At 35.0% G+C, this 20,428-nt stretch overlaps 3 protein-coding genes across 6 annotated transcripts; 1 reads left to right on the top strand and 2 right to left on the bottom strand.

Annotated features, from left to right (window-relative positions):
• Nucleotides 1-8: 8 nt before the first annotated feature.
• On the top strand, nt 9-9,990 carry LOC128676332 (uncharacterized). Of its 2 annotated transcripts, XM_053756393.1 has the most exons (7): nt 9-159; nt 2,080-2,298; nt 2,876-2,998; nt 5,988-6,123; nt 6,678-6,862; nt 7,876-7,953; nt 9,815-9,990. In XM_053756393.1, exons 1-7 carry the CDS (start codon nt 63-65, stop codon nt 9,898-9,900), a joined length of 924 nt encoding a protein of 307 aa, XP_053612368.1. In that variant the 5' UTR covers nt 9-62; the 3' UTR covers nt 9,901-9,990. The 2 variants fall into 2 exon arrangements, with proteins under 2 accessions (XP_053612368.1, XP_053612369.1); XM_053756394.1 differs by lacking the exon at nt 7,876-7,953.
• LOC128676333 (uncharacterized) lies at nt 9,982-14,680 on the bottom strand. 2 transcript variants are annotated; one of them, XM_053756395.1, is made up of 6 exons: nt 14,106-14,680; nt 13,319-13,528; nt 12,092-12,214; nt 11,270-11,384; nt 10,890-11,059; nt 9,982-10,358 (listed from the first exon to the last, which is right to left on the bottom strand). In XM_053756395.1, exons 1-6 carry the CDS (start codon nt 14,149-14,151, stop codon nt 10,270-10,272), a joined length of 753 nt encoding a protein of 250 aa, XP_053612370.1. In that variant the 5' UTR covers nt 14,152-14,680; the 3' UTR covers nt 9,982-10,269. The 2 variants fall into 2 exon arrangements, with proteins under 2 accessions (XP_053612370.1, XP_053612371.1); XM_053756396.1 differs by lacking the exon at nt 12,092-12,214.
• A 136-nt stretch (nt 14,681-14,816) lies between these two features.
• On the bottom strand, nt 14,817-20,144 carry LOC128676331 (uncharacterized protein). 2 transcript variants are annotated; one of them, XM_053756392.2, is made up of 3 exons: nt 20,122-20,144; nt 19,648-19,869; nt 14,817-19,298 (listed from the first exon to the last, which is right to left on the bottom strand). In XM_053756392.2, exons 2-3 carry the CDS (start codon nt 19,865-19,867, stop codon nt 17,959-17,961), a joined length of 1,560 nt encoding a protein of 519 aa, XP_053612367.1. In that variant the 5' UTR covers nt 19,868-19,869; nt 20,122-20,144; the 3' UTR covers nt 14,817-17,958. The 2 variants fall into 2 exon arrangements, with proteins under 2 accessions (XP_053612367.1, XP_053612366.1); XM_053756391.2 differs by lacking the exon at nt 20,122-20,144 and adding an exon at nt 20,056-20,120.
• Nucleotides 20,145-20,428: the final 284 nt, after the last annotated feature.

The following is a 20,428-nucleotide window of genomic DNA, read 5'->3' as shown; positions in this document are numbered from 1 at the left end:
AAAAAAGTTATGTCCAAATTAGTTCGGGCCGTCTCGCCCATGATGTCCGAAGGGCGGGCGGAATGGCGAATCTAACGAACTCGACAGTCGATCTTGTGCGCGTAACTCGCGGACACGCGATGTGGTCAGTTAGCTGTTTGCTCCTGTCTCTGCTCGCAGGTACATGTTTACAAACACACAAACATGTTTACAATTTGTCCATAGTGCCGGTGTAAGTGGTGATAGATAAGTTAATGGATCGGATTTTTATGATAGTAGATTGTGTAGTAAACTTTTTAAAAATTGTGTTCGAAATTTAGTTCATATTTTTATATAGTTTATAGTTTTTGATTTTTGATGTTTTTTCGTTTTCAAATTTAAGCATTTGTAAGTAGATGTAAAATGTAAAAAGAAAATCAAAATCGTTCACATTTCAAATTGTGATGATGGCACAACAACCGACTATTTAAATCTGAATTGTTGATACGCGTTTGTAAAATGATGTAATTTTTATTTTAAGAACAATTTACAATTTTCTGTACATAGATACCTATTTGAATGAGTTTAAAATTGTTTACAATGTAGAGGTCATACCTCCCACCCCAACAATTCGAGATGGTCGGTTGTTATTCAATGGAAGCTCGTCATATATTGAATAATTCGGATAATTCAAATGGCTGGCGTATGCTCCCGCGCCGTTCCTTACTGCGGTATTTTTAACATCCTCGGACCACCTCAAGGTTGACCAAGATAGTCGCTTATTCATTTAGTTATGACCTAATTTCCCATGAGACTATTATTAGAATATTTTACGAGAATCGTTTTTACGTTTTCCAATTTTAATTGTTGTTAGGCTTCAATGACAAGTTCATTGTTACGCATATTTTTACGTACTTGTGATCAAAATCCTATTAATATTATAAATACGAAAGTTTGTGAGAATCTATGTGTGTATGTTTGTTACTTTTTCACGTAAAATGTACTGGTCATATTATTATGGAATTTGGTACACGGTAGGGTTACTTTTTATCCCGAAATTCCCACTTCAGCGAAACCCTGGGGCGCAGCTATTATTTATTATATTCGTGGAATGTCATCGTTGATTAATATGTTAACTACGGTGGAAATCTGGACATATTTACACAAAATCTAAGTTTAGGATCTCAAGGTGAATTACAGAGATTCCATTAAAATAATTGTCAATATTCGGTTTGCGTGTCCACCACTCCCTGTGTGTACTGTAATTATGTGAAAACTTTCGGCACACCCTCTATTTGGGGTAAAATACTTTCAAATTAAAAATTTTGATATATTTTATTAATAATTCTTCTTGCTTAGTTCCGAAATTTTCGGCTTATTGTAATTATCACCTACCTGAAAAGTGACTTCACAGTATATGCCTCAGACTGAGACGCGCGTAACAAGGTACCTACTCGTATATCGTATAGAAACAAAAAATATTGTCATGGTTATCAGTATAGACATTCAAACACAACAAAGTGTTGACAATTACGTGCCGTCAAAAGAATCTTAATTGAACGGACCATTAATCTTTTTGCTAATGAAACTAGAAGGTTATAAATTGAGGATTGTTTTGCCTTTACTTAGATTATGTTTCGGTTTGACGGTATATTTGATAACTAATTTGCGTTCCTTAATAATCGTTGCTTTTGCATTGTTGTGGATATACTTATCAACGTCAACTGCATCGCAAATTCGCACCATCGAATTAATTTTTTGCATGAATGCGATTAATTTTAGGGTTAAATTGAACTGAGTTGCATTGGAATCGCTCTGTAAAAGTTGATGGTAGGCCTGCTGGAGTCGAATCTTTTCTCAGTAAGATGCAGCCAACCACATTTCTTGCGAAAAGTTTATATAATGGTCGATCCGAAATGTTAGTTGTTTTGTAGCATTTTGAGAAATTACTACATAGGTAATATAAATTTTAAAAAACGTGCCTGTGTTCTGAATAAAAATTTGAATTTAATAGGTACTCTATACCTACTCGTAAACTAAATTCTAATCTCGCTAGGAGTGCATAGTTCATATGAATGCTTCCATTTACGAATTTTATTTTCCTTTTATATTTATTTCCAGCCAGTCACCAATTAAGCATAGACAAGTTTGAAGTGCCACCATCAGAGTCTGAGGGGTCTGACGTGGAGTTTAAATGCACATATTCGTTGGATGCGAGCGACGGCAAAGCGGAGCCGTACGTTAAGTGGTGGTTCTACCCGACGTATCACAATGACGACAAGCCGGTGCTAGTTTACCAGCGGTTGCAACACGAAGAACCTTACCTCCACAAGGATTTTGGTAGGCTTCATATCCCTTTTTCATTGAGTATTGGAAATCTTAGCTTAGGTGATCCTCAGCTCATTAATAAGTGATTTTTAATAATTTATAATATCTAAATTAGTTAATTGACGTCCTTGGAGAAAAGGCTGCGGTGAAATTTGTTGCGCCGTTTCTTGTTTACTTGCGCTTTGGAAATCGGCAGTAGACTTAGTTTAAGTAATTTTTTGACGTCAATAAGTGATGTATATATCATCCTAAATTGAATAAATAAATCCTTAAATGTTATAAAATGAAATCACTTGTTGACTTTATTGTTTACAAGTGTGTATTTACTACTTGTCACTAGATAACAGATGCCTTTAGGCGACTTAAATAAAATCACCCTGTCGCGTCTGTCTGTATCACGCGATAAACTCAAAAACGTCCGGACGGATTTCTTTACGGTATTCAACAATAGATAACGTGATTTCTGAGGAAAGTCAAGAAATACTTAGCTGTCTCCATTTTCTCTATTTTCATCCTCGCCCGTTAATCGTCGGAGCCCAGGGTCCATCAAGTATTATGTGCATCACATATCTACCTATTTATTTTTCAGAAAAGTCCGGGACAAAAGATAACATCATTCTGAAAGATGCTAAATATACATACTCTGGGAGGTACATGTGTGAAGCCTCCGGTTACAATGAGAAGCGCGTCAGCGCGGACTTGGTCATCTATTGTGAGTAATTAATCATTGTTAATAACAAGTTTATTTGTTAGACAAATTAATAGAGCCCCGACTTTCGATATTCATTTCGCTACAACGTTTGAACGGCTGTAAACATTTTTAAACAAACATTTTTAAGAACCACTGCATAAAAATTAGCTATTAAATATAAAAAAAAACCGCATCCAAATCTGTTCACCCGTTGATGAGCTACGGTGATACGTACACAGACAGACAAACAGACACACTTAGCGGTCAAACTTATAACACCCCTCGTTTTGCGTCGGGGGTGAAAAAATGTAGTATGGGTCACTCACATGTGACTATCGACCCAAAAGTCCACTAGTTTCTTCTAAATAAGTTTTTTTTAATGACATTTTTGACACAAGCTTTTATTGTTGTCAGAGAGATCTTATTGCATTCAATGAGAGACAAAAAATCGGCCATAAAGTAAACGTTGAGGAGTTCTTTCGTCGTTAGTCATTCCTGGGTGCATCATCAGGTCACGCTTATGATAATAAAGCATTGTCATCTAAACGTTTGTATGAAATTTCAGCTCAATCGGTTGAAGCTAAACTATATCTGCTCAAAAATTTTGCTGCAAGTCTCCATCCGAACATACTTACAAATAATGTAAATTACATAAAAACTTGTAAAATAGGTTTTACACTGGAAATTTGGCTTGGGTCCTGACTGATGTTAATGGATCGCAAGCCAAGCACAAGATGAGATGATCCGTTAAGCGGCTTTTGATTTTTGCCCATTACTTATTGGATTTAGCGTGACTGAGTAACAACATCCTCAATCCAAACTAGAATTTATCTATTATATTAGCGGAATTTGGATGAGTTCTGATCACGGAATAATAAACACAGGTGGAAAGGCCATAGCTTGATAATTCATATGGGAACCACTGTCGCCAAACTCACAAATGTACATTTTACGCACACTGAAAATTATCCAATGAGAACAGGCATAATTCGGTGAAGTCAAAACCATGAAGCTACTGCGTGTGGACTGAGTCGATTTCTAGACTTAACATTGGCACGCCCGCCCCGCCCACACGTCCCTTCCATGTGAAGTTTATTTCGTATTATTGTATATTTTTCCACTGTCCCACTGATGAACAAAATCCTCCCCTAATTTCTTCAGCGGATTCCTGCCCGTGGTCCAGTACAGTCAGTACTTCGCTTACCCCATTTTCAGTATCTATTGGTTAGAATCCATTCGCTCAATATAAATATGTATAACTAAAATTAAATTAGGTACTTAGCATGTATATCAAAAGTCACGTGCTATATTTGTTGTTAAAAGCAAATACGCGCAGCAATATACTATACTAACAGTTGGTTAACACATTTAGGGCTCAAATACATTTTCCGATATAAATAACTATAAGCGATTACTCTACACACTAGCGCCACCTCACACTTTATTAATTTCTTTTATTTCTTGGCGAAAATTTAAAAAAAATGCCCAGATTATGCCGTGAAAGTATTATAGTTTTCTATAATATAATGTGTTTACAGTAGACTAAAAGGAATTTAGTGGCCACCGTTTTCGATTCGTACATTATGCAAGTGGTGCTGGGAGTAATCGCCTTAAAAGCAATTAACACAAATATTTTAACACAAGATTTTTTCTGATGCAAGTGGGCTAGTTTCCTATAGATATACCTACGTTCACCTACTTTACTCATTTGGTGTTTGTTGGGTTCCTGGTACCTTGGTTCGATTCCCAGCGCGGGTAAATTTATACCTGTGAACGTGAACACAGATGTTTGTCTGCAATTCGATTTGTCGTGCCGCAGTCTCTATATTTGTGTCCAACGGACGCGTGACACAGGCTTAGTGCTTAGCATAGATAAAATAAATTGGGGCTTAGTAGGGGCCTTTGATTACTGTTCATTTGAGGATACTCCTAGAAGGAAGGACTTAAAAACTGTGGCGTATATGCAAAGTGTAAAAAAGATTTTCGCTTGCCCAATTGAGATTTTCGCTCTTATAATATTACAAGTTTTTGCCGGCAAATTCGCCTGTGTATAATTCCCTCAGAAACAGTTGTATTTTCCAGGATGAATACTCCGTATATGTCTGAACATGTATGGAAAATTTAACGAAAATTGGTTTAGTACTTAAATAGAGTGTGAACAAACAAACAATCTTGCTATCACATTTACTACTAGGAAGTTAGGATAACACTAGATTTTACCCGCTACTTCGCTCATTGGGAATGTGTTACACGAGAAACATTTATTTATATATATAGACACATACAGATTAATTAACAAACATGACATCCAAAAAACCTGCATGCTAGTCAACACAAAATTATAAAATAGAGATTTTTTATTGTACCTATGTATAATCGTTTAGATTTTTGAAAAATCTATAGGTACCATTAGACCTATAGATCTATAGGTACCATTAGATCTATAGAAAATCCGATAGATTTTGTACACTTAAAAAGTGTACAAAATCTATTGGATGTAGATTTTGTACACTTTAAAATGCACAGACATTTTTTATAATTATAATTTTATTTTACTAACGCGTTCGCTTATAATAAATAATAAATTTGTAAAATTAACTTTGTTTATTTTAATTATGATGAATTATAATTTAAATTAATTAAATTTAATTTAATTAACTTATTAATTCAATAAATTAATTTTAATTTATTAATTCAATAAATTAATTTTAATTTATTAATTCAATAAATTAATTTTAATTTATTAATTCAATAAATTAATTAAATTTAATTTAATCGTAATTCAATAAATTAAATTTCTATACTATTATTATAAAGAGGTACCTAAGCGTTGGTGAGATTGTGAGTTTGTATGTTTGAGGCGGGTAATCTCTGAAACTACCGAACCGATTTCAAAAAATATTTCACCATTAGACATTATATCAAGATTGCTATAGGCTATATTTTATCTCAAAATTACCACGGGAGCGAAGCCCCGGGCAATATCTAGTCATTATTAAATGTATTACAGCAAAAGGCACGGGTCCCCTGCTGAACATCACCGAGGTGGCAGACGGCGCTGACGAGGATGAGGATAACGACTTGCTGGTGGTCTGCCGAGCTGGTGACGTCACTCCTGAGGCCGAACTGCTCATCAGCACTAACGGGTCAGTCGAAGGCGTAAGGCATAAAATGTCTCGGCTCCAAATTCAAAATTATTTTATTACTTAAAGCAGATATAATGTAAGGACGTGATTGAAGTCTCCTTTTAGGGATTGTTGTGCACTTTTTGTTCTTTATAAATTCAAGTTGCTGCGCTCGGAGCTTCGCTCCCTTTGGAATTTCGGGATAAAACGTACCCTATGTGTTATACTAGATTATATTCTACCCGTGTACCAAATTTCTTAATAATCCGTCCAGTTGATTTTGCGTAAAAGAGTAACAAACACATACACATTCTCACAAACTTTCGTATTTATAATTTTAGTAGGATATAAGTGGTTTCCCCAATCGCTGTAAAACTAATATTTTTCTACAGTACTACCTCGTCTTGTCCCCCTATTGCGTTAAATAATACATATTCAATCATATTACATATTATATATTTTTGACAATTTAAAATTTAACACAGAAAATTGGAATAGGTAACAGGACAAGGCGAAGTGACCTTATCCTGTCGCCTATTCGAATCTGATAATTAAAATATGTATTTTCTCTTCAGGAGGCCATTGAGTGGCATTGTCCAAGACAACGACACCATCAGTGACGGGCTATACAACCTGACTGCCAACGTGACAGTCTCCAAATCTGACCTAGAGGGCGTTGAAGTGCGCTGCGAACTATTGTTCCCCAATAAGGAATTCCCCCATTCCCCTTTCGTGGACACAGAGACATACAGTTCAACAGGTATGAAAAGTCTAAATAAAAAGACTATCATTCAAAGATTTTTAACACCTTATTTGATTGAAACTAAAGTGGGAATTAGACGTGTTAACTATTAAATCGCGACCAACGGGCAAGTTATTAATACATTTATTTATACATTTTTTTACGGTACGCAGGCGGGTTTTGTTTTAATTAATTTCATGGTTATCAGGTAAATAACACAAATTCGTGTAACAATTTACATTACATATATTTGTAATAGATACAAATAGGCATATATGAAACGTGGTGTACAACTCTAACGGTTAGGAATTTAGGTATTCGTTTCGGAACTGAGGAAGTACTATTATTTGTATCTAAACATTTATATTTTAGAATACGTAAATACGTACCTATTGATTGATTATAGAGAAAATCAATAACAACAGTGTATCATAGGGACATGTCACAGCGTAATTACTGGCTTTAGCAACGTCATGTGTTTTAAAACGATAGTTGAAGTAAGTTAGTATATATATTTTTAAACATTAGCTAATTATTTTTATGGTAGTAGATTTTAAGGAAAGTAGCATGTGTGGTCTAATGTAAGAATATAAGCTCTATTGCATGCAGTGGCGTAGCTACCGGAGGGCTATGAGGCGCGTGCCCACGGCTATTAAATTGTAGGGGCGACGAATGGAACCGGGATAAAAAAATAGCTTTTATCATCAATTTGTGCTCTTTTTAAAATGTCCGATACAGATTTTTCTTTTTTTTATTTTAACGTTAATTATTATATACTTCTCTTTTTTACCATGTATTCAATAACTACCATATAAAATGTAAACAAATTTAAAGAAATTATTATTAATGAAAATTCAACACTTGTAACACTTATAAATGTAACATTTCACAAAATAGTGACATAAGTATACACATTTTAAATTCAAACGCCCCGAAACCTATTCTGGCCCGGACCCATAAGTATCTACGCCACTGATCGCATGGTGGCTGTTGGTGTGTCTGTACTAACGTGGCGTTGTGTGGCGCGCCAGGAGCCGTGCCCACTGCGGAGCCCGAGCCGGAGCCCCACAACTTGACGCTCAACGGCGACCCGGCGCCTCAATTTAATCGTAAGTTATCTTCCTATCCGAACTCTACAGGATGTAATTGTAGTATATATATATATATATATATATATATATATTATGACAACGTACAGCCGAAACTACTGGGCGTAGCGTAGTATTTTTGGAAATCCTACCCCGATGGGGATGAAAGGGGTGAAAAACTTTTCTATGAAAGTTCTACACCGTTGAGATTAGTGACTTGAAAAATTGGATTTTAGTTGTTTACAACAAATTAATGAATACGTGTTTCAGATTATTCTGAAAATTAACCCTCAACCCCTTCGGGTTGATACCTAATATTATCTTACCACTACGTTATTATGTATAGGTATTGTAACATCCTGCATAATTTAATCGATTTATTTATGGTTAGCTAAATTATGTTTCTTGGTAGCCCCCGTCACAGACCATTTATGAGGCTAAATGTGCTTCCAGATAATTTCTATATAAGTAGGTATATTGTTTACTATACTAATAAATACGTAATTACGTATATATATAATTCATGCTTAATTAACAAAAATAATATAAAAATTAACAAAAATAATAGTTATCAATTATAACAATTTATTTGTATCGTCTTATTGTTTTTTTTCTAACGCGTTCGCTTACAATAAATAATAAATTTGTAAAATTAACTTTCTTTATTTTAATTATGATAAATTATAATTGGATCCAACAATGTAGAATTATAATTTTATCTCGAAAGTAACAATACTATATTTTTGTTTGTGTATAAGTATGTATATCTAACCATTTATAAACAGTACAGAATATTTTAGAATTCCGCTCAATTAAAAAAAATACTTTGAGTTGTGAGTCAAAGCGTTCTAATATGCCCAGGGCTCATAATATGTTAAAATAAGCCCCTGCTAAATTTCTTCACAACCCGCCACCCTACCTATTATGAGTATAAGTACATAAGACATTATTTATTTTATTAATTTCATCGACCTGCACAAACCCCACAAATACTTTCCAAAAATTCAGCTAATTCATTCAACAAACATAAAATTATTTTGGGAAAGTGTCCAACGAATCCAGTTATAGCTCACATCACAAAATATAATGTAGTCCCGTCATAATACTATCAATAACCGTGGCCGCGTACAATCGCTGACGACAACAACAATATTGTCGTCAGCGATTAGTACATAATGGCATTATTTTGTCTACATGCTCAGTCCATGGTATTGAACAACGTTTCATATGGCAGAAGCCTAAAAACGCAATAAAAAATACATATTTTCAAGTTAGTATTTGATTTTTTATGGAAAAGCTAATTTTTTTTTCACGATTTGAAGGTTGCTCCTATATGTTTGCATAGGCATACATATGGTCTGGTCTATGTCAATTTCCGCCTGTACCTTGCAGAAGGTGTAAATGTAAAACCAAGAAGCTCGAACTGGCTTGAGGTCGTTAGGGCTCAGGCAACGGCCTGACAACTAGGGATGCCGAAGTGGAAGAGAATAATTAGAAATGCGGAGACTGTGCTTCGACGCTGGAAGAAGCCGGGAAAACGCTCAGAGAGAATTAAATCAAAATATACCTATATGAGATTGGTGTATATTACATAACATAACTTATTTAATAAAATAGCACAATATTATACTTAAAAAAACACCAGATGAAAAGTATATGATGACACGTTATTTCTCATACATAATCATCAATTAATTTAAGAACTTTGTTCTTGTCGGTGGAGCATTTTCCATCTTATTCTGTCCTCAGCCATCGATTTCACCTCCCTATACGACACGAGCTCTGCCTTCTCTTTTATCTCATACATAAATTTACTTCAAAACCAAATGAAATTAATAGGTACCTAAAAATGAGCGTTGAAATATATTTTTTTAATTTCCAGGTTGTATCCGCACAAGTGTCGATCGGTGGTTGTCCATTGCCGCTGTAATGATGGTGCTGCAGTCACTAATGCAAACATCCAACTGAATGTGATAACTAAATAGTTTAAGTCAATAATTTATTGTTTCAATGTGTTTGGTTGCAATAAACCGCTGTTAAATAACAATTTTATAAATAGTGTTTTTTTTTTATTTTCGTTGGAAATCAATACATAATATATGAAACAAAGACGCTATTCCCTCTGTCTGTCCCTATGTATGCTACGCAAAGGATTTTCATGCGGGTTTAAATAATGATAATGTATTTGCTAAGGTAGGTTATGTAAAATTACGATGAAAAAAAAAAGGCTATACTTATTTTTAAAGCAGAACTAAACTCCCGTTTTCCTTACAAGTCTTATTATGTAAACAATCGATTGTTACCTATATCGATTATTTTCTATGGGTGACAGCGGCGTCATCTACTGGCGAGGAAGATAAATATTGTACAAATTAATATTGTTGAGCTCGAAATGTAGGAATGTGAACTACAACATATTTCATTATCTGTAAAAGACAATTTATTTTTAAGTATGGCTGTGAAAATATCGCTTAGTCGCAACAGATCGGCCTTAGTTTTTGGTTTTTTAGGTTTTCTAAAGTACTCTCGTGCATAATAGAAAATGTAAATGTGATATTGAAAACCCATATTTTGGTTTTCAATATCACATTTACATTCTGCGACGAAACGCCGAAGTTGCAATTTGCGACTAAGCGGAAAATATGACTATCAAATCTATATTATAAAAAGGTAAGCGTTTGTGAGTTTGTTTGTTTGAGGCCGGTAATCTCCGAAACTACCGTACCGATTTCAAAAATTCTTTCACCATTACAAAGTTACATTGTCCAAGACTGCTATAGGCTATATTTTATCTCAAAATTCCCACGCGAGCGAAGCCCCAGGCAACATCTATTTATATGTTAAGACTGGGCCAACTGGATACGAAGATGGATGTGAGTTTGACAGCAAATTAATTTATGGACAGAAAAGACATTGTGCCGACTCCAAATTGTAAGGAAAATGATGACGCAACTTACCAAGATTGATATACTTCTTCATTATAGCGGTGTAGTCAGCCAGTGGCAAGTACAGTCGGCACGTCAGCTGGTGTGTCCCCGCAGTCAATCCTCGCAGACTGGCGGTTCCTTCAGCCGCGAACGCGGATTCTGTCCACCACACCCGTTGCACTTGCTTTGAAACTGACCTGCTGTTAGATATGATAACATTAAACACTCGTGCCTTTTTAGAAGAATTTTAATCCAAAAATTCTTTTTTGTGGATCTATGAGAAGTTCTCCAAAATTTTATTTTATTTTAGAGATTTTACAACTTGACCAACAACCACAATACTTCTCCACGCTTCTAAATCTATGCTTCAAAGATTGACCTATTTTTTTTCTATTGAATAGAATACTTACTTGTCTATTTCTAAAGTTAATTCTGGCCTAGGATATAGACCCCAAGCTGTGCACTTAATATCAACTGTCAGTTTATTAAGATGATTTATTTCCAAAGCGAAATCATTTTCTGGGCCTGCAAATAAATTAAATAATACAATTAATACCAAGTAATTAAATAATCTACCTACCTATTTTAATGGTAATATTTGGACGAATCTCACTATTCCCGTTGCATTTTATTACGACGACCCAAGGTAGGTTCTTTTATGTAACTTTCATTCGTTTTATTTTGTCACTTGCCTACTCACTTAATCCGATTTGGTTGGATCCGACCGACCATCACATGCACATATTTAACAGAACAACGGAAAACCAGGCGGTTTTCCGTTGTTCTGTTAAATATCTGAAGCAAGGCTGCTTCAGCCTACTTTTCTTTGTTTTGTATAACAGTATGCCTTTCGATAGTTGGATCCAACAAGTCGAATAGTCGTTATGAGCATTAAGAATGAGGTAACTACAAAACACACTGTGTGCGTAGTGCGTACTTTGCTATTTTTGTCTTGAGAAGTGAAATCCAAATCCGCACTTCGCCCTCTGATCTGTTCAGGTAGAATGAAGTAGGTATAAGGTACAGTCAACAGCACATCAAGTTACCCTACATGAACCTGTATAGCTCGGTAATAGCGGCGAGTTTGCAGTGAATTTGGATAGGCTGATGTGCTTGTTGAGTGTACATTTCCACGATGACTGACATTTCGGTGAGTAAACAACATGGATTTAGTAAGTACTTCGTACAACGTACCTACTAATTCCATGGTCAACGATAAGTGTTAATCTTACTGAATACAGACAGGCTTTTGGTCTGCTGTACCACAGCCCTTCCACTGTGTACTTCACATGTGTAGTTCCCGCTCATTTCTGGTGTCATACGCGGAAAACTCAACAGGCTTTGCTTTATGGAAGCTGAAAATGTAATTCGTTCGATCAGTATGATGATAATATTATTATTATATTCAAGGGTTGAATCGCAGGTCCAATAGACAGAAAACCAAAAACGATCATAACTTATCCAAAATCGCAAACAAATATGAACGTACTATGGCGACCGACAAATATGGCGTGACTATGTCACCATTCATGTCGTCAACTTAAGCTCAATAAGGGTGAGTTGCACCGTCAAATTTGCCGTTGACTTTAACCGGCGCGTCGCTGACGTTTTTCTGCGCACGTTAAAGTTAACGTCAAAGTTGACGGTGCAAACTCGCGTGCGCGTCCCTTTCTAAATCTAAGGTGCAACCCCCTATATATACAATAGAAATCTATTGAGAAACCATGGATTTATTAAATACGTTGTACTAAAAACCTACTAATTCCATGGGTGCAACCCATCCTCATAAAAACTGAATTTCATTGCTAAATTAAATCTGGCAATAACTTGACTTATAGCACACATAGATACAAGAAATATAGCATACAAGACATAGTATATTTTCTTCGTTTACACCTTGCACCAACAAAAGCTATTTTAGTACCATGTCAGATGCCTTTAGGTGACACCAGTGCCCCCACAACCGGTCATAACACATTCGATAAGAAAAAGAATGCATGATATTATAGTTGGCGCTCGCACAGACATTTTTTATAATTATAACTTGAAGAGGCTTTTATGTCGGTGGGCGCTCGTAAATACATTTATTTATTGTTATTTAAATACAACGGTACCTACATGTGTATCCGATTACAGTATTTATAAAAGGAAGACAAGAAAAAATCTTATAACAATATCACTAAAAAGATACATTAAAAACAAAAAAACAGTATTGTATTTTTGATACAAGCAAGTCGACTCACATTCGTCATTCTCGCAAAACCGCAAACACTTTTGACAAGCATCTTACATCCATCAGCAAAAACACATCACATTCAGGTTCCAGATTCAGGAACGCGTTGAGATCCGCTAGCATACGGCACAGCGGAGACATATGTATAAGCAAACTTAAATATGCTTTTATGTCTGTGCGCGCTCGTCATTTTAAACACTTCCTATGTAGGTACCTACTTACTTACCTAATCTTCCTAGACTGTTAGGAACATCACTGTTCCTAATACTAACAGCCCACTGTTTTGGTATACTATTGTTATTGAAAATCCATTGCACGGAATGATTGTCATGTGCGGAGTACTGACAGCCGAGAACCACGTCGGTAGCACCGCTTTGCACCACCTCTGGGATGTACACGTCTTCTATATTAGCTGAATTTGCATTTGTGATTATATCTGTAAATGTTAAATACTTTAAAATGCTAGTTGCATCGCGACGCTTCGTTCCGGTAGCACCGCTTTGCACCACCTCTGGGATGTACACGTCTTCTATATTAGCTGAATTTGCATTTGTGATTATATCTGTAAATGTTAAATACTTTAAAATGCTAGTTGCATCGCGACGCTTCGTTCCTGAATATAAGGATGATAATACCCATGTCACTGAAGAATAATGTAGCTTCTTAGTCCATTAATCACGTGAGGTATTTTTAGCTTTTAATTTGTAAATTAATTACCTGAGCCATCCCCACCCACCCTTTCAAGGAGGGTTAAGGTAATAAATAACTAATGTGCAGGTTTCCTCACGATGATTTCCTTCATCGGAAGCAAGTGTTGATTCAGATCGATGTGAAAACTACTATACATGAGTCAGATTGGTATACAAACTCATGTGGCACAAGTAGGATTCGAACCTGGGACCTTTCAATCCATAGGCGTTTTAATCATTACACCACCAACCTTTCAAAGTATAAAAGATAAAAATTAAATACTAAAAATATTAAAGGATATACGTAGTTACCTAAGTACTTACATTTAATGAAAATTAACACTTTTATAATATCACCTTTAAAAAACATTCTGAATTTATTTTACCACGCTTAAGTAATATATATAAATCTGTGACCACAAGACTATATCTACTTAGCGAAAGCGATAGAAGCGAGACAAAAAATAAAATTAATCATGTACACGTATTTCTCACTTAAAAATCATTCTTGTCTGAAGAAAGTGTAGCGTTGTTGAGATGAGATTCTGCATCGCCACACGCATTCCAAGTACAGTCACCAGCACAACTAAACAGACTTGATACATTTGAGCTACGGTGTATGAATATGCACAAATAACATTTGACGACGAGAGATTGATTCTTCGATATTGTAAATGATATGATTCCTTGTATAATTTTCAGATACTACTAGCGATTTTCGAGTATGTAGGGAAACGAAAAACCAGGAAATTTCCGATGATTTATTTAAGAAATTTTCGGAAATTTTCATGAGGATGACATTTCTGAGAACAGAGAATTTCTCAGCTGTACATCACAAGGCAAAAACTTTACGTCACATGGCAACATCTGTTGGTAGTAAAAACTTAAAAAATTAATGAAATAAATTATAAAATAGAATGTCTAATTAATATCTCTGCGTGCGTAGCGTGGAACACACGAAGATGAGAGAAACAAGGGGACTCGCACTGCCGATATGATATTAGAACGAATGCATAAAAAATAACTGAAGTTGTAAAAAAACTGATTTATTTATCATTGGGTACACGGCAGATCACGTTTTTGGTTGCATTGTACTTAGTCTATCTTGTACTTTGGATATTTAAGCATTAGGTAACGTCCTACGCAAACATTGATTTCTACAATTTACAGTTTTACTTACTATATATCCATTTATATAGCTAGGTTTACAAAAAATATAAACTTTTATTACTACTTACGCAATTACAGAAATTATGAACAGCCATATTTTACTTGGATATTTCCATAAGTTTCCCCAATTCGTAGTAGCGTTGCCCATATTAAGCTATCGTAGCGTTTCGATAGACTATCGATAGTTATATATATATAATATCGATATATAGCCGGTTTTGGTGCAATACTGTTGATAAAGAACTATATAGTATTGATACTATCGATGTAGTATGCCCTTTTTCGATTATAACTATCAATAGATGGGTAACGCTCCAAATCAAATTCGCCTCTATAGCAGCAGCAAAGAGGTGACTATAGGGTAACTTGGCATGCAGTTGTCTATGCTTATTTAAATAGTCGATTTATTTCATGAACCCATTGAACACTATTCTCTAATACAATAAGAACACCAATGTAACTACAACATCTCATCTACCTATTGAAACATTAAAGACTTGAAAATGCGTCAATAAATATACAGTGATTTTTTAACACCAGCGAAATTGTCAGAGTAATAAAACAAAATTTAACGCCACAAAAGACGTGGCATTATATGGAACTATACTATAATAACAGGCTACGTTGTTGATATCAGTGACTGTAGCGCCGCGTCCAGGGGCTTCCTTCGTGGCGCAGATTATTTTTTTAATATTCACACATGCTCAAATGCAAAATGTATAGAAGACGAAGTTGATTTCTTTGGCAAGCTTTTTAAAATCACTAAGATAAATCTTAAAATTAACTGGTTTTCAAAAAATCACGTTGTATTTTGGTTCAAAAGAATCATTTACAAGTTAATTTGTTAAACAAATTAAAAAACCGCCGACATTCAATATTAATTTCGCTACAACTTTTGAACGACTAAACCGATTATGATCAAACATATCTAGGAACCGCCGCATAAAAATTAACAATCAAATTAAAAAAAAAAACCGGATCCAAATCGGTTCACCCGTTGATGAGCTATGACGCTACGTACACAGACAGACACAGACAAACAGACAGATACACTTAGCGGGTAAACTTAACTCATTCATCTAAATGCAAGAAAGTCTTAATTCTCAGCTTACGAAAATTACAACAATAATGTATTCGGTACGTACGCATTTGTTTAATTAATTTGATTTCGACAAGAAAATTTCGCACTGCACTTTTCCAAATATTTTTTTCTATTCACGCCCTTCATACAAATAGCCCAATGGTTTTTAACAATTCGTTGCCAAGGACGGTATTACTATACGTAAATACAAAATATATTATTTTAAATAAAATGTCATGTAGATACTACGTTCAATTTACAATTTTTCAAATGACATCCGTGTGAGCTAGGGATCTGTACAGTCAACAGTACATCAAGTTACCCTGCATGAACCATTATGACGCGGTAATAGAGGCGAGTGTGCAATGATTTTGGTTAGGTAGGTGGATGAGCTGTTGACTGTACATATTTTAATATAAAATTTTGAAATGTTTATCTGATTTCTTATTGTAACTTAATTTACGAGTGTGCCTTTTTAATATCCCAGTTTGTTTCTAAACTATAACGATTCTATTATTTATATAAGTTGTTACTCTTTTGTATGTCATCTATTTTATATAACATATAATAATAGAGGTATTATAAAGGGAAAAGGTGTGTATTTTTGTTTGTGATTAATAAACTCAAATAAAGAGATAGAAGAAATGTTCTGGAGTAACATATGCTAATTATTAAATAAATTTTTTATTATGTTTTTACCCGAGCGAAGCCAGGACGGGCCGCTAGTTCTATATAATTCTGTATAATATGTTTTGCAGAATAAAATAAATGAGTTATCTATGTTATTGCAAAGGTGAATGCGAAGGCAAAATATGTATGTGTGCACATCTATCTACGTACTGTACCTAAGAGAATTCCTCATTATATTTTGAGTGGTACAACAAGTCAACATATGTTACTAATGATGTGCAGTTTCCAAAATTTCCAAGATTCTATGGAAACTTATCGGAAATTTCTTCTGATTTCCGATGAGAATTTCTAGAAAATTTCAAGGTAACTTATCAGAGCAGTGTGCATAGTGCGACTTTGATATTACATCTCACCGTCGAGTCGATTCGCAGTGAGACGCACAGTGCGTCATTGTGACGCAACGTCAACCACACCGCATTGACACGCAATGTTCGCTGCGTCTCACTTGAAATGTGAAATATAAACCTGCCACTTCGTCCTCTGATAATTTCTTGGCGGCACATCACCGGCTAAATACTATATAACACATCTCTATAATATAGCCTCTTAAATTTATCTTACATTTAGGTTCCTAAATTCTAGGATTCAACATCTTGATGTGTATCATCACTTCTGTACCATTATTATTTACCTATTATGCTTTGTATGTAACAAAATATTTGGCAAATTTTCAGTCTAAGCACTATTGCGCTATGTGGCATCACATATCCCTTTGGAACTGACATACTTATTACGGCAGTATAAAACCATATTATACCACTATTTGGTACAACCAGATTATGAATTAAAATAAATTATAGCAACCTTTCGATTTGGACTACAATATTTGTTTTCGGTTATGCCTACATATTTTTTTAATTAGGTGTTTTATTATGTTACAACCAAAAAAATAATATATTTTGGCTTTAACTCTTTGTATCATACAATATTTCTTATTGATAATATGTAGATTACAGAGTTGATATTGAAGAATATACGTTATAATATATAATTAATATAGTATTGTTCATGACTTTTATTTAAATTATAGAAAACTTCATTGTCTTTCTTGTTTCTCCTTCAACTCTATGCATACATAATATCATTAAAAATTAACGACAATAGTTTGTATATTTACAATTTTGGTGTAAAAATGGCATTCATTAAATTTTATATACTTATATCTATCGACTCTTTGGCACCATTTATATATAAACTAACTTATTATATGATATATTTAATTTATCAATTTAGTGTTTAGTTATTACTGCCCTTACTTTTATCGACGCTGCTTGGACTTCCACAGAAAACAGTACATGAGTCATGCCTTGTCTTCCTCTGTCCATCGCCATCCATTTCTGCTCCGGCTGCGACAGAAGTGAGAGCTACTGTTTTATCAAAATCAATTGTAGTGTACCCTATAGTAGCTGATGGTGCAGTAGTCGTGGTATTAGTAGAAGTGGATTTCTCCATGCTGCCCTGTGACACTAAACGACTTCTCGGCTGAGAAGAACATGACGGAGTACTCTCATTGCGTGAACTGTTGTACGATTGGGACTCAGGAGAAGCTAATTCCCTGGTCGCTTTCACTTGTTCTTTATTAGAATCAATGTCCAGAATCGCATAATTAACTTCAAGTTCCTCGACTGGTGACATTGATGTAAATGTATCAGATTCGGAAAACTTCTGGTTGTGCTCGGATTGTGAAGACTGTTTCGCGTTCTTGATGCCTTCTCCTAAATCTCCTAGTGACAAATTTGCATATGCATTCATTTCCACCTTCGTACCTATAGAAAGATTGCAATATTCAACAGGTTTGGGAGTCAGTGGAGTTGAGGGAGCTGTGTCATTTTTATTTGTATCAGTCAATGTGTTCTCTGTAGGCAAGATGTTCATGTAAAGTCTTGCAGATTCCTGCTTCGCAGCATCTTCCTGGTCAATATTGAGCTGAGCATAATGCTCACTAGAGTTGCTCAATGTTGGGGAAATGGGATTGTTAACTATTTTGTTTGGAATATTTTCATTTATATACCTCCTTTCAAGGAACAGGGTCTCATCTTCAATATCTCTCATAGTATTCAGGGCTGCCTCTTGTCTTAAATTATTTCTGAGAATAGCCAGATCTCTATTCAGGTCATTACTATACACATGCTGTATATTCAATGCCTGTTGTTGAGTGTTGTTGTTGTGTTCCCTTTTGAAATCCCTCATTTGATATACATTTGTAACATGATTGCCATTTGTCTGTGAGCGCGGATACAGAGGCATTACTTCTAAGATGTCTGCACTGGAAGGCGACCTCGGTGATTGAGTCGAAACTCTGACACCATTATGAGGGACATTGTTAGGAAAGTTGTCATTTACCATTTGGCTGTGAGGCAATTCCGGTTGACCATTGTCCACTGAGGACCGATGAATGACACTAGCCTGCAGTGTCTGTCGTGCTTGTGGCAATGGACTCATTCTTGAAACAGGGTATGGCATGGTATCATGTATAACATTACGCAGCTGGATTTGTTGTTGAAGAGTTCGAAACAGTATAGATGCTCTGCGACATCTGAATGCATAGATGCCCTCACCAGTTTCACATCTTCTCCCTGAAAAATGATAAAACAAAGTAATTTTAAAGTACTAAACTTGTGTATATTAAAAAACAAACATAACAAATCTAGAACCTAATGTTTATAAAATGAGCCCAAATATTTTAAAGAATAGAAAAATCAATTGACTATAGAACTTTTAATGATTCTAGTTAAAGTGCATCAGCTATAAAAAGCTGCCTGTCTATTATTTAATTAATAAATTCAGGACCTTCGGTGAAATATTGATGGCACTAGTAATATATATTTTTTATACTACTGACCTACCAGACGGGAACTGATATTGTCGAGATCAACAAAGAAAAAGAATATGATTTTCTACATGTGATGTTTGACAGATACCCACCTGATTCAAAACTAAAGAGGTCGCCCTCGAATCCATATCTTCTAAGTGAGTGCAGAGGCCAAACGGTCGAATCTCTCCCTTCTCTGTACAAAATGATATCAGACTCCGTAATCTCCAGCTGCCCCGAACAAAGATCGCCGCCGTGCTCGTCAATATTAACAACTCGGAAAACGTTTGGATGAATATCGGAGGAATCCTTTTTACTTTGTAGGCACCCCATCGCTGTTATAAAAAATATTTACACTAACAACATTAGACTATATAAACCTAATCAATACGCAAATTGAAATTCCATCTAAGCTGCATTAGTTTGTTTATGTGTGATATATCAAATGTTTAAGAGGACACTTTTTGAAAAAATTATAATGCATTACACAAAAGATATAGTATATAAATAATTTTTATTACAAGTTTTAATAGGAATATTTTACAACAAAAAATTTCAATCACAATCGGCCTTTGGTAGGTACATACATTTTACGTGATTGTGATATTGATATGACTGAGTTGACAGTCAATAGTTGACAGACTACAGTTGACTTGACGTTGAAGTGACAGAGTGACATTAAATGACAAAAGCTATTTTTAATTTTTTGGATGCACAGATGGTGGCTTTTTACGCCCCACAAATGTGTCTGCAACTAGTAGACAGACACAATTTTATTGTTATAATACAAGTTCCTCCATTTTTATGCCTAACAACGTCGCGTCAAACTCGGCTTTTTTTGCGGGTGCTTCGCCTCGCCCACGTTTGAACACTAAGTAGGTATTTTTTTTATTC

This window comes from Plodia interpunctella, chromosome 16, assembly GCF_027563975.2.
Source record: "Plodia interpunctella isolate USDA-ARS_2022_Savannah chromosome 16, ilPloInte3.2, whole genome shotgun sequence".
Classification (NCBI taxonomy): Eukaryota; Metazoa; Arthropoda; class Insecta; order Lepidoptera; family Pyralidae; genus Plodia; species Plodia interpunctella.
Note: the sequence above shows the minus strand (reverse complement) of the source record. Positions and strands in the feature narration are given on the sequence as shown.